The sequence below is a fragment of the Lipophrys pholis genome (genome assembly GCF_963383615.2).
Source record: "Lipophrys pholis genome assembly, chromosome: 1".
Lineage (NCBI taxonomy): Eukaryota > Metazoa > Chordata > Actinopteri > Blenniiformes > Blenniidae > Lipophrys > Lipophrys pholis.
In genome coordinates this window covers 40,176,686-40,191,650 of record NC_137635.1, presented here as the reverse complement: position 1 = coordinate 40,191,650, position 14,965 = coordinate 40,176,686, and the positions used below count along the sequence as shown (strand labels likewise).

Sequence of the window (14,965 nt, the reverse complement as noted above, 5' to 3'; positions counted from 1 at the left end):
ACTTTTTTAGGAGTTTCATTTTTGCATTGTACTTTCCACCAATGTCAAGCATAAATTCAGCCGATAGCTTTCTGGTTGTTTATTTCTATTTCCACTTTAATTGCCAGTGAGTATTGAAATTTAAATGTATTGCTGAGGGGAAAAAAAGAGTATAGAAGGTTACTTGTTGTCTCTCTGCATCCCTATGCTCTCTTTTCATGATATCAGTCAAGAGAAAGAGATGAGACACTAAGTAAACGAAATGCATGTTCACCGAATTACTTTCATGGGGGTTTGAAATCTAATTTAAATGGGTTTTCTGTTACATCTTCACCCCGGCCAATCTCCACCCCGCAGTGTGAGGCTTAAGAGGCTTCAGCACAAGAGTCCAAACCTTATTTGAGTTCAAACAAATAAAGCAAGCAAGACCAACAATGGAGAAATCCAGTTCTGTCAGTAATTACAGAGAATTGAGGACATAAAGGTGGAAAGAGAGCGCTTGAAGAGGACTAGAGTGCCACCCTGTGCAGGATGAAGAAACTGCAAATCCTCTTTGTATTACTGAGAGAGGAGCCACATATTTCGGAGAAGACATGCAGTGTGTATGAAAACAAATTAGAGCTCTTTTACCAAACGAGATTTTTGTGGCTATACAGAGTTCATTTGTCCTTGGATGTTGTTAACTGTGACCATTCAAGCGTGCACAAATAAATTGTGATATAGAACCACGAAAGGCAAAATTTCACCAGGAAAAAAAAAAAAAAAGGAAATACATGCAGGAAAGACTGCAGCAGAGACCGCACTCCTCGGTGTAGTTCTCATATCTTTTATGACTGTACCTTTTTTGAAAAACAAATTCCTCAACCTGGCGTGTCTACACACATGCAAATAGGGGCTGCCTGGGTGTTTTCCATCACCTGTTTTGATTTACATTCTTGGTTTGTTTGGGCTCATCACCATTCAGCTGTTGGTCAAGAAGGTCAGGCCAAAGGAAAATGGAGTGAACGTGCTCATGGTGATAAATGTGGGACCTGTACACAACCAGCAAAGCCAAAGGGAGAAGAGGATGAGTCTCAAAATACGGTTCATAATCACATGACTCATCATGCTCGTGATCAACGCAGGTTGTGCATTTGCCGGTCAGAACGGTCTCTCTGCTGCTGAGATATTTTATCCGGGAGCGTATAGATTTAAGTCCATTCAGTGGCTGAATAAGATGCGAACACCAAATGACAGAAAAAAACATTTGACAAATGGAGTGTGCGGCATGGTGAGATTTCTGCTGCTGAGTCATCAGCAAGACCTAATCACAATGTGAAAGCACAAGCTGGAAAAAAAAAAAAAAAACAATTACCAGATTTGTATTCGTCATTTTCTTTCCCTAAAACTTATACTGTCCATAATAGAAAAGTCCTTATTGAAACCAGGGCTGCAGAGTGGTGGCGTGGTCAGCACTCTGTCTGGGTTGTGCTTCAGGGGAGTCTCCAGAGTGGAGTTTGCATGTTCACTCTGTGCATGAGGTGGACGAATGTAAAAAACATACCTGGGTTTATGAATTTACACATATGGAACATTTCTGGCTGAATGCATCAAACCACTCTGTCATTTGTCTTCTGTGGTCTTCAGAGTTTCTTCCACCATGATTCTAGCTCATTCGGTCCTTATTAGGATTACAAGCAACACTTAATGATCCCTGAACTTTACTTTTGTCTAAACCAGTGTTTTGATTTTTATAACTCGAACTTCTTCGATGAACTTTAGCCAAAAATGACAAGTTTTCACTAAAGTCAAAATAATAGAACAGCAAATGTGAGATACATCTCGGGATGCAAGTGTTCACAGCAAAAGGGCTGCAAAAGCAATGTATCATATGCACGACTGCGTTGGACATTAGAGAGCTCCAGGGAGTGGGCTCAATTGGCCCAATGACAGTGGCTGAAAACAACTCAGGAGAAGACAAATGCATTGAAACAAATAATTATGTATTGGCAAATCAAACAAAAGAGCATCACTATGCAAAAGTTTTTTTATCAAAGAAATGTGTATTCTTTTCATGGGTCTGTAACTTTTCACCCTAAAATATTGAAGCGCAAAGTGCTTCACACAAACACCCCCGCGCCCCAAGTATAAACACAAGGCCTGAATTTAAAATCAAGGCAGCAAAGAGTGAGGAGAGCCTGTCTCACATCGGCAGTGAGGAAACACTAGAGCCAGAATAAGGCATTTAAAAGATCAAACAATAAACCTTTAAAACAAAGATGAAATAATTAAACACTGAGGCCTTGAAAGAAATCAAAATACAATACAATTATTGAAACAAAAGATGGAATGATTAAACACAATGGTAATTACTCAAATGAGACATTAACGTAAATCAGATTTAAATGAATAAATAAAAGAAATACCTCATGAAGATTAAAAACAAAATATATTTTACAAATATTATATTTAGCCATGTGTTGTGCCATGTGTGCCAAGGTTTGTATCTCCCCCTCAATCTATCTCTCTCTCTATTCTATCCTTTCCTCTACTCTATCCCCTCACCCCAACCGGTCAGCAGAAAGCCGCCACCTCTGAGTCTGGTTTCTGCAAAGGTTTCTTCCTGTTAGAGGGAGTTTTTCCTTTCCACAGTCGCAAATAAATCTGCTTGCTCATGTGGATTTGTTGGGTTTTTCTCTTTTCTTTGTTAAAAGCACCTAGAAATGACTGTGTTGTATTTGGTGCTGTATAAATAAAGTTGAATTGAATTGAATTAAATTGAATACATACATACATACATACATACATACATACATACATACATACATGGGATTAAGACGAATTAGGAGATATATTAACTAATATTTTGATCTAGAACAATAATAATCCTAAATTCAGTTCTGAAGCTGACATGCACTCAATGCAGAGACTTTAAAACGTGTGTCCGTTGCATGCTCTTTCTGGTCCTGGTCAGCATTTGCATGTTGGATTAGTTGCAGCTGAATTGTTCTTCTTTCTAAGATCAGAAAGCAGAGCTTTACAGTAACCAATCCCACATATTATACAGGCATGTATAAGTGTTGGAATGTATTGGATTTCAAGGGAAATGATCACACTCCTGCAATGTTAGACGAAAGGCAGTCTTGGGTTATTGTTTTAGTGTGCGGCCCGAAAGTGATTTCCTACTCAAAAAGGACCCTTGGGTTTTTGACATTCTCACACACAAGTGGCAATGTTCAATGTACAACAGTGTGTTGTCAGCATAACTGTGGGAGTTGATGCCATGTCTTCTGATGATACCTCAAAGTTGCAGCATGTGAAGGTTGAAAAGGGTGGGACCTAAGATAGACCCTTGAAAAACACAACAGTTCATATCATAGCTTTAAGATGTAGCTTCATTGCCAACAGAAATAGCCGAGCACAACAAATGAATCAATCGATTCAACTTATCCCAGCTATATCTAACTCTGTATCGCAGGGGGCTGGATTCAGTCCCAGATTACTGTGATTAAAAAAAACGCTGGGTATCCCAATAAGTCCAATTCCTCACAAACAGCCCAGCATATAACTCTAACTCAAGCGCAATTGTCTCTTTTTTTGCCGTATTGGATATAAACGATCCATACAAATAAGTTCACATTCAAAGATTCACCTGTGTGGAGGAGGAATGATTTTGAGCTTTGGTGTTTCCTACAACAGGACATGCCGGTTCAGAAAGGTTAAGTTCCCATCTCCAGCTTTCCACATGCCGAAGTGTCCTTGAGCAAGACACTGAACCCCAGATTGCTCCCAATGGATGGACAGCACCTTGTATGGCTGCAGCCTCCATTGGTGCATGAATGTGTGTCTGAATGGGTGAATGTTGTTAATGATGTATAGCGCTTTGGGGTGGAATAGATGGAAATATGTGACATGATTAAATTACATTAACTCAATCAATATTTTTTTTCGAGTGTACAACAATCAAATTACTTAAACAGTAAGAATTCACAGAACAATGGGTGAAATACATGTCCCGATTATCTGACTAACCCTGTGAGCATAGCATGTTTATTTCTAGTTCTCTTTATTGAACTGTTTAATCACCTGCTGAATGGTTTGCTGTGAAATCTGTCAAAAAGACTAAACAAGTAAACAAACAACTCATAGTGTGGTAACATTGCAATTGTTTTGAATTGTTGTGAAGCTTATAAATCAAAGCCGGGTCTTGTTTTGTCTAGGTTTTTTTTTTGTTTTTTTTTTATTTGAGCATCCCTGCCGACATGCAAATGAAAAGTTGACAAGTCCTTTCCTTAATAGTGAATTTGTTTATGAGTATTTGCCTATGGCCAGGATCTTTCCCCAATGCTTCCTGACCATTGCTCAAGTAAATTTTTTTTTTTTAACATGGGCATGTTTCGCTTCACTACAACAGACCCCAATTACTACCGTGGTCTCTGTGACGGCCACAAACGTGGTGTTTAAAATGTTGTAAGGAAATTAATGATAATCAGAAGCTAGTTGGAATAATTTGGATTAAATCATCAATTGACTGTTTTGTGATTTATGCTGTCAGTCAGATTCACATTGAAGATGGTCAGTGCTTTGTCAACAGATGAGGTCAGTTGAGCTCTCGCCTCCTTGAGGTGCAACAGACATGGAAAAGGACGCCCTGTTTCTCCCTGCAACAGCACTTTGCATACAGATTTCCATATATTCCATAGATGTTAGGTGGGGGTCATTTAGATTTGTTCAGTCACTTGACTCCCTCATTTTCAAACAATCACAACCCCATCTTCAGTCTGGCGGGATCTTATCTCTGTCTCCCTTTGTAGAGGACGAGGAGATGGCAATAAAGTGAGTTACTGCATATTTGATTATTGGGCCTTTACCATTTTCAGCAGGCAACAACTTACAGCAGCCATGGGGAAAATATCAAGGAGGTTTTCATTCACTGTAAGTCTCACTTTGCATTGTGTCTATATCTGAATGAGGCTTGAACTGATGTAAGATTCCTCTCAGGTGCTCTGTGCAGTAAATTGGATGTTTACAGGTCATGCTTTAAAATGCAAAGATATCATTCAATGTGCCAATGGCTGATGACGTCACTGATAACTGAGCTAGTGATAGATCTCAATGCTCTTTTCAAGGGTAGATTGTGTTGCTTTCCCAAGGATCCTCTTGGGGATATTGAGACTTGGAGTGAGTCTGTGGACAAAGTCCTTGCTTGTAAAGGTGGGTCTCTTTTTTTCATTATTGTCACTTCAATGGCATGTGTGTTTACTGAATACTTACGGTCGTCTGGGATTTCCAGCCGGACAGCTAGCTTTCCGGGAGTTCCTGAAGACCGAATACAGTGAGGAGAACATATTGTTTTGGCTCGCCTGTGAAGAGTACAAAAAAATCAAGACAGTCCCAGAGATGATCTCCTCTGCCAACAGGATCTACTCAGAGTTCGTCCAAACAGAAGCACCCAAACAGGTAAATCACTGCTGCTCGTAAAACTGCAGGCATTTTTAGTGAGGAAATTTAAATGTGAATCTAAAGGGTCATATAGTGATGGTTATAATGGTGTATATTTTATGGTTGTAAAACTGCAAAGGTGTACTTGTTCACACAAATCGTTTCCCCGCAGAATATTTATGTGAATGCTAATGAATAGACCTTCTGTAATGAGCCTCTGGGTGATTCTGTTTGATTCCAGATCAACATAGATTGCACTACCAGAGAAAACATTACAAAGAACATCTCCCAGCCGAACCTGACATCGTTTGATACGGCACAGAAGCTCATCTATAGTCTGATGGCCAGGGATAGTTACCCACGGTTCCTAAAATCCGACATCTATCAGGGACTCCTGAGGAGAAACGATTCAAGGTGACTGTATTAAAACCGACAGCCTCTCAGACAAAGGCTCATGAAATCTTCTGCTCAGCTTCTGATCCGCTATAGCACTCTTTAATTTCTGTGTGGATAACAGGTTTATGCCATACGATCCTGATCCTGAGAAGAGCAGAAGTAGTTATTCTTAGTCTGTGTGATTCAGTAGACATTTACAGCTCAAGTAAATCTATTGCTTGTATTATACAGTTTATGATTATTTAAGTTAAGTTGCAAAAACCTCCAAGAGATCGTCCACCTATAGTTTGTCCAGGATCATCCAGATTTTCTTTCTCAATGCATAATTCTTAAAAAAAACTCTCTATTGTAAAGTATTATCTTTCCTTCGTTTAATTGAATATACACATATAAATGCTTCTGAGAAATTGAACACCCATGTGCAAATAAATGTTCTTAAAGTTCTGGTTTGGTTTTTTTTAACTTCAAAAAACTGTTCGTATGGTTTGATCTGCAATTTACAATCTCTGAACAACAAGAGATGTATTCAGTCGAATGACATCTGGGTTTGGCTCCTTTGAATGTAATGCAAATTGTCTGTTGCTGTCACAGAGGTCCGTGATCTGAAAAACGGTCATTGGTCATGCAAACACCAGATGGCAACAGAGTCCCCTTGGCAATAACATTCAGTGAGTTACACCCAACAAGAAGGAAAACGTTCTCCTGTTGAATTTCTGCACCATCTCAGCTATACTCAGATGACGTTTGTGCATAGCATGAGGACGAACCACACAAATTCACTTCTGAACCAAGTCAAGTTTCCTCCTATTGGTGGAAACAGGATGATGGATATGCATCCATCATTTAAGATGGAGTTTCATGCAGCCAAGTGCATTCACTCATGAAAATGAAGCAACAACAAAAATGGAGATAGAATAAAGGTAAATAGTAGAGTTCAAGGTAGTGTTTCAATTTATGAGTGCTGCTATAAGAGTCTCTTGGAACATTATATGTTTTACAAGCATGTACAGCATGTTTCAATTCTCAAAAATAGTCCTATTGATGATATCCATACAAGCGTAATAGTATGAATTAAAACAGTAGATATGAAAATATTTGATAAAATGGTCTTCAAATCATTCCTTGTCTGATGTGTCTTTTGTCCTTTGTGTCTGGAAAGGGGAAGTAAACACAGCATGGTTTCTCCATGTGATCACCCAGTGTTAGACAAACATTTTTCTTGAGTCTGCGTTGGTGGCGCTGCACGGGGGATTTATTTTAAGAGTTATTTCACATGTTTGGCAGACGCTTCTCTGTGTTGTGCAGACTTCCTGCAGTTGAGATGACTCTTTGTGGGAGGAAAATTAAATTCAGAGGGTAAGGTGATAAAAATAAAACTGTTAGGCAACCAGTTGATATACTTTATCTATGTTGGGTCCACCAAAGCTTGCAGAACACTGCATGAGTTCACAGCAGGGAAGACAGAGAAATGACTGGCAGCCAGTAAAGATACGTATTTCTGCGTGACATCTCTCGACGGAGGAAAATCGCAAATTGATGTTGTAACCAATAAAGAAAATGAGATAAGAGTTAAACTCATCATGCCATGTCATCAACTTCTCTCAAACCAAATATTTCCTGTCAGGCTGACACAGGAAAGTACAGCTAATGTAACAAAGCACCGCTTACCTCAGGAGCAGCTCAGGTTTGCGTAAATGCTTACATGTTTACTGTTTTGCTGCTTCATGAAGAAAAGCCTTCATTGGCTCAGAAGACCATTAATGAAAAGTATATTTATAAATTGATTTTCTGTTTTCATCTTTGAGCCCATACAGTAAAAACATGCCAGTTACATTTCCTCATCTTTCTGTAGTTTTTGGTTTTTTCAACCAATGAAATCCCTTTATGTTCAAGTGCCACCTTGATATACTTTTTGTAGTTTTTAATGAAATCATCTGTAGGACTTATTATTACAAAATTCATCAACATGGGGAACTAAGATTGAAGGCAGGTAAAAATAATACCTGCATCAATCTTCTGTACCACCCTTATCCCATTCAGTGTTGCAAGGCGCTGGAGCCGATCCGAGCTAACTACTGTGGACATAAGCAGTTCAACTTTGTGACTAATTAGAGCCTCACATAAGCAGCCTTGGTCCAAACTACTGGGGTTTTAACCACCTCCGCTGTGTGGCTTTTAAAGAAAGGGAAATCATTGTCTCAGGATGCCACAGACCAATCATTTGCCACAACTAAAAAGGCCTCAGGCTGTAGTGCAGTGAAGAAAAACAGTATTTGCATTTTAAGAAAACAAGGATCAAAACAATGTGGGCAGGTAAACTTGTGACAATTACTAGAATGAAATCTTAGTATTTCTGAGTAGATACAGTATAATCGCACAGCATCCATTTAAGCACTGTGTGTGAAAAACACCCTCCTCTTGGAAGAAGCTAATTTGTAATCTGTTCGATCTTCCTTAGTCTTTCTACTGGGCTGTTTAAAAATTGACAATGTTAAGAGGTTTGACTCTTCTGCATTTTGTATGAGGATAAGGAGCAAAGCAGAAGGAAAGCACAACTTCACAATACTGTGAAGTAGTGAAAATGTGTGAGGAGGTCACACCATGTCCCCCGTGGTGGTGGTGTGGTAGTTAAAGATCTCTCATCACAGCGAGAACATCTCATTCTGGTCAGGGGCCTTTCAGCGCAGTGTTTGTGGTTTCTCCTCATGTGTGCAGGGGTTTTCATCACATACTCCTTTTTCAACTAAAACAAAGTATGTGTGAATACGAAAGGTCGTTTCTCTCTGCGGCCTGTCTTGGATGTACTCATGTGATGGACGGTGATGAATGTACTCGCACCCAGTCAGCTGGGATCCACTTGAGCCACCCAGTGTAAAGTTGTCTCAAGGATGCTTATATCTTCATCCGAAAATCACGAAATCTGTTATTCATAATTTTTTTTTTAAAAAGACAGTATTCCACTCTCCATAAGTCCGGGTGGTTCCCATAGCCATAAAACCAACCTCAACAACAATGTCATGTAAAGTTAATTGTTAGCGAGGGAAAAAAAGCAGAACTTGACCTACTGTACAACAGTGTCTGCATTAAACATTGGAAAGTCATGCTCTGTACTGTATTGCTTACATCAGTGAAACCAGCCAATGTGATTTAAAATCCAGAGGAACTACGGCTTTCTGAAAAACAAAACATTGAGGAAGTTCCTCTGAAAATGAAAGCTTTTTGATGTCCAGACAAATAGGAAAATGGCATTTTCAATCACTCCTAAAGCCTTCTACTGTGTCATAAAATTCATCACCTCAACAAAGCTTTTCCACATATGTAGTAATGTCATTCATGTATCTGATGAAGAAATGGACTCTGGTGGTGTCTGAAACTCGACACACTGATAATCATAACACATCGCCACAATGCCCCTGGTTTGATACCAGTGATAGAATATATATATATATATATATATATATATATATAAATTGTCAGAACCATTTGACACTCTGGGGTCAAAGGTTTGAAGTTGTGTTTCTACAAGATATCAAAGACGATACAAGATCTGTCAGAAAAACAAATAAAGACATGTCAGTTGTCCTTGTATGACAATCGCAAGACTTCAGAGCACAGATGAAAGGAAAGAAACTCACCAGCTAAAATAATATGACTGACAAACGCGAATATCCCAAAAATATTGAATTAAATTTTATTGCATCATGATGTGAAAACATATTCTCCAGTGTGAGCTTGAAAAAAAGAAGACCAGAGTCAAGATCAAAGTTGGAGGGAAAGATTTACACTTTAAAAAAGCAAAAAACAAGTCTCGATCAATTAGAGTGATATCTTTTAAAGAAAAACCTTAAGTTATATGGGGCCAGGCAGCAAAACTGTAGACTGTGTTGAATAACGAAAAGGAGGAATTTATCCAGTTGTTCATTTGCAAAAACAAGATAGCCTAATTTCTTTTCTTGCCATCTAAAAACTAAAAGGTAAAATTTTTTTTTTTTTTTTTTTAATAGATAAATAAAAAGTTTCAATATGTTGGAACAGCTTTTGGTGGCAAGTTAATGAAATATATACAAAACTTAAAAATGTGTGTATCAGTCCTCATAAACGGATAAAGGGTAAAGCATTTGTTTATCTGCTGCACAAGTTTCCACTGCCTATTTGCATCTCTGGATGTTTGAGCAAAACAAACAACAGTACAGGTTGGAGGACAGTATGAAGCGACGACTGTAAGCGCCTGTGACATGTTTGCTTGCACACTTGCGTCAACCCCAACTTCCTCTTCGTCTGCGGTTAGCTCAGGATGGGGCTGTGACGTTACACGCGGTCTTCATTTCAAACTTCTGCTTCGGGTATAAAAGCCTGCACAGAGCACGCTCATTCGTCGAGCGCACAGTTTGAGATCCCGCTCGTTTTTTCATAGCATCTCCAGCTCAAGTCTCTCATACGGTACGGCTGCCATGCCGAGTCTAGTCACAAGCCCACCGGGGGAGCTGTGGCACTTAAACATGAGTAGTGACGACAAAAAAAACGGAAAATACAGGTAAACATTTTGTCTTGTATGTTTTGTTTTCGGTATATTTTTTATTAATCAAGAAAATAAGGTCTATTGGTTTATGTTTGTTTCACTAGGACAGGAAACCTGAAATCTCGACTGCAGTGTCGATCATCTCAGTCCACTGAAGGGTAAATGAAGTCTCACTCCTCAATGAAAACAAGATGTTCACACTGCTCGTGTCTCATGTGTGAGTAACGTGCACCCTTCTTTTGCAGGCTTTGTTTTGAAGAGATATCCCAGTGGTCCGATTCACTCGAGAGACTTTTATCGTCTAAATGTAAGTGGATCACGATGCATTCAAAAAGTCAAGAGTGTCAAGCTACGTATATAGATGGTGTGCTGATTACTGCTCACCTCTTCAACGTAAACAGATGGGATGAAGATATTCCAGGCCTTCTTGAAGTCAGAGTTCAGTGACGAAAACCTCGAGTTTTGGGTTGTGTGTGAGGACTATAAGAAGATCAGGTCTTCCTTCAGGATGTCCTCCAGGGCCAAAAAGATCTTCAAACGCTACATCCAGCCGGAGGCTCCCAGAGAGGTAGGCACGGAGCCTTTAATAATGCAGGGGGACCTACACTTCTTTTCAAAGGAGTGAGAGGGGAGAGGTGCTACTGCTTTGGATTATCTTGTCCCTCATTATGTTTCCTCTGCTTTCAGATCAACATTGATCACAAGACCAGAGAGCTGATCAGGTGGAACATTAAAGCTCCATCCCCGATGTGTTTCGATGATGCTCAGAAGATTGTCTACGGCTTAATGGAGAGGGACTCCTACCGGCGTTTCCTGAAGTCTGACATATACATGACGTTCTTGGACTCCACATCAGAGTCAGAGAAGATGTAAAGAGAAGAAAGACAAGAGACATTGCATATGGAGCAGAACGGATCGTGCTGCTGTGCCCCAAGCTGGACTACCTGAGAGAAGGTGTGGGGTTTATTTATTCTGGAAGTGAGGGCGTTGAACACCACACTGAACACAAAAACCTCTCTGTGCAGTTTGCTGAGCGGTTGGCCAGTGATCTGCTGTAAGTCATGGAGTTGAAAGGAGTTTTCTCAGAGTGTGTGATGGAAAACATTGCGTCCCGGTCAGAAATGAATCTTAACCAATAGCGTCCACTGTGACATCAACTGGAAAGTCAAAGACTTTATGCTGCTTCAGCAATTAACGCAATGAAAATGCTGGAGAATGTCTGTGTATGTGGTGCAAACAGCACCTCCTGGAGAGGATAAGGTGTCTGTATTTGCACATCAGGTTAAGTCTAAGTCACTAAAGCAACAGCATTGGAGATGTGGATTTTTTTCTGCTACATTTAACTAATGCAATGCAACTATGACTATCTGTAATAAGCTATACATGTTGTGTTGTAGATTGTGAAATGATTGTGACTGCAAATAATAAAATGTTTTGTTTTTTCAAATAAAAAACATTGCATGTATTCAAATATGAAACTTCTGACGTAAAAAAAAAAGGCCACAGCCACAAATAACGACGGGCTCTCATGACTCTACTTCAGCTCCCGGAAGCAACAAAGCCACTAGTTCGTTCATGTATTCTCATTCATTCACTCACGTACTTGGTCACAGTTGCAGCATTTGATGCTTGGTGGCTTTTATCTCTTCAAAAATATCGACAGCAGTGCAGCAAACCAGGATAACTTCTTCTGGCACGTGAGCGACCTGTACAACAATACTGAAGAGCACATGTAGAACAGAGCTGCAGAGCTCAGCCTGGGCAACAATACATTACAGCTATGAAGCTTTATGAATTATAAAAGATACTTCACTTTCATCCCATCATGTTGAGAAAGATGTGCCTCCCCAACAGATGAGTGGATCCATCTCAACAAGTCGCAAACTCATCATTTCAGATAATATCTCGTTTTTTTGACGCATCATGCCTGTTTGTGTTCCTGTTGCATTCTTTTTGTGATTGGTATCACTTTGTGCTTTCTTCACCCTTCTGGCACGGGCAACTACCCCCAGTAAACCTGTTCGGTAACGTTCTCATGACTGCAAGATGCATTTTATCTTTTGCTTCACCTTGTATCTGCTTCTCTTTGATACTCCAGGACACAAGAACAATTGTATTATACCACTAAATAGATATTCTAGATGTCTTGTTTTCTTTTTTTTAATTGAATGCAGCCTTGCACATGCGGTGTCTTTGGGAATGTTGAGGTTAAATGTGGAAGATAAAAACTTGCTCTGTGTTGCTGAGGTTTTCAGCATGTGGGAGTGCAATGGTACAACAAAGCCTATCAGACAGCAAGTGAGACAGGTTGTTCCATTATACTTCCACCTACACAGAATCAGTTTTTCCATCAGCTTTTCCTGTGTCACTGGCTTTTCATGCTTGTGAATGGGTTTTCCTTTGAATGTATTCACGCACCCTTTTTTAATTCATTCAGCATTTCTAAGCATAGCGAACAGACCTTCATAAATTGTTCCTAAATCTCTTTGAAAGGTTTTCAACCTAAAACAGCATTATTTTTCTTGTCAGGAAAAAGAAAGGAGAAAAGAAAGCTTTGTTTGAACCAAAGGGTGAAGTTTATCTGTGAGAACACGTCGGCTACCACTTTTTTAAAGGTTACATAATTTAGGGAAGAGCCCAACGGTTTCCACCACATCCTCTTTTCATCTCACTTAAGAGCGCGTGCACACACACCAAAAATTTGAGGTAGAAAAAAAAGTTATTTTGATCATCAGAACATCCTGTTCCTTTCTCACATTGATTGTTACCTTTTTTTCTTTTCTTTTTTTTTTCAAACGGAGTTTGTCAAATGACCCAACCACCACCCATCATTTCCTCATTTTGTACCTCTCTGTTTATTAGCAACAAAACGCTCCTGCGTTACGTTAGTCATATGAGGATCCATATTATCAGAAGGAGACTCGAGTGATCATGCAGTGAATGACGCACCGCTCTAAATTACTGATGCAGAACGTTAACTATACCCACCATCCAGATAGATGTTACGCTGCAACTGAAAGTAAAATCCAGCCGTGTAACTTCAGAGTTTGTCTGCAATGTGTGTCATGAGGCAGAAGTCATCCCCTGGTAACCACATGATTTCTGTTCAGAAGTTCACTGTGATTTTGCTGGAGCAGTTCAACACAGAAGGGCTTTGTTTCAGGTCTATTTTAGAATTGGGTGAATTTGTCAAATGTGGAATTTTCTACCAGATTTAAAATTAATAAAAAGAATCTGCCTCAGTCTAGCATGACGTCAAAAATATTCTGGAACAGATCGCAGTGAAACATAGAAATAGCTCAGAAGATTTGATTTAACCGGTGTAGTCTTCAGTTACGCAATCATACAAAGTTCACAAAGGGATAACAGAGAATACATACCATGAGTGTACTGTCACAGCTCATGATGAGGATCATGTTGTTTTTTTTTCTGATTTCATGTGATCAAGCACTGAGCATTAGGTTTGCATGAGTGTTTTTATGTGCTTGTGACATAAGTAGAAATGTTGAAAAGCTATTATCGACTGATCTCAACTGCCTGCCGATATCGCTGGTGATTCCTCTCTGAGAAAGGTCTGTTTGGACCAACCAGGTAAAACTGACCCACGATACATCCTTGGAGCCATGGCGCTAACGTGAACAGAAATGCATTTTTTCCCACATTTTCATTAGTTTACACTGAATGCAGTAGATATTACACACAAATATTTACAAAGTGCCAGGATTTCGAAAGTGTACAAAAACCCCCAACCCCCCTCACCCGAGGTACAAATAATATACTGTGTACACTGTGCGTGATAAAGACAAAAAGCAGGTGAGTTGTGGTGAGATGTCCCACTATTTCAAAGCCACAGCATTAATGTGTTGGGACTTTAAAACGGTTCAGTGGTTTCATATGTATTACCATTGAAGCTGATAACTGCCAGATTACTTCACTGTCTGTGAACAGGCTTGGTGGTGAGGTTAACTCTAAGATGCAACTACCGGGCATCAAAACTACCCTGATATGAATTGCAAATGAAAACTTATCAAATCTTTTCAGCTCTTGGTTTTTGCTGCTGTATTATGTAAAAAGAATCTCTCACTATAATCCTCATAGCCTCTCATGCAAATGGAGCTTCTATATTTATATCTAAGTGTTATATAACCTCCTATTTGAGAACAAGGTTTTATAAACTGCAACATTATACTGCCATTTAACTGGTGTTTTTGTGAGTCACACATAAAGCTTACATTGACGATGGTGATGACCGAAGAAGATGCTGACCCACTCTGGTCTTCATTTATACCTCGAGCAGATAAAGGTCTGTCATATTTTCCAGTATCCTGTGACCTGATTAAGTATAATTGCAGTTTCTATGTAAGAAATGGTGTAACAGTCACAGTAAGACAGACATAAATATTTTTGTTTTGTATTTCTGTTCTGCGTGTGTTTGTGACAGTAATAACCCTGATAATGAATCATATGCAGCAGAAAGACGCATCCGCTTTGAGTCATTTGGCCCCTTTCTTGATTTTCACATGAAATGTTCAGGTGCATGAGGTAAATTAACATGGTTCTTCATAATTTATTGTAACACAAGAATGGATATAGAAGGAAAATCTGTCACAGATTACCAATATTTGTTCAATCAATCAATCAATCAATCAA

The 14,965-nt window shown here is 39.3% G+C and overlaps 2 protein-coding genes across 4 annotated transcripts; both read left to right on the top strand.

Annotated features, from left to right (window-relative positions):
• Positions 1-4,684: 4,684 nt before the first annotated feature.
• rgs1 (regulator of G protein signaling 1) lies at positions 4,685-6,913 on the top strand. Of its 3 annotated transcripts, none has more exons than XM_080483220.1 (4): positions 4,685-4,794; positions 5,093-5,172; positions 5,252-5,418; positions 5,642-6,913. In XM_080483220.1, the coding sequence occupies exons 1-4, from the start codon at positions 4,784-4,786 to the stop codon at positions 5,816-5,818; spliced, it is 435 nt and encodes a 144-aa protein (XP_080339346.1). In that variant the 5' UTR covers positions 4,685-4,783; the 3' UTR covers positions 5,819-6,913. The 3 variants fall into 3 exon arrangements, with proteins under 3 accessions (XP_080339346.1, XP_080339345.1, XP_080339344.1); XM_080483219.1 differs by having other exon boundaries at positions 4,706-4,893; positions 5,112-5,172; positions 5,642-6,240; XM_080483218.1 differs by having other exon boundaries at positions 4,715-4,893; positions 5,088-5,172; positions 5,642-6,239.
• Positions 6,914-9,996: 3,083 nt separating this feature from the next.
• Positions 9,997-12,456, top strand: rgs13a (regulator of G protein signaling 13a). The gene is made up of 5 exons (XM_080483203.1): positions 9,997-10,330; positions 10,420-10,473; positions 10,561-10,622; positions 10,717-10,883; positions 11,003-12,456. Exons 1-5 carry the CDS (start codon positions 10,248-10,250, stop codon positions 11,186-11,188), a joined length of 552 nt encoding a protein of 183 aa, XP_080339329.1. The 5' UTR covers positions 9,997-10,247; the 3' UTR covers positions 11,189-12,456.
• The last annotated feature ends 2,509 nt before the right edge of the window (positions 12,457-14,965 follow it).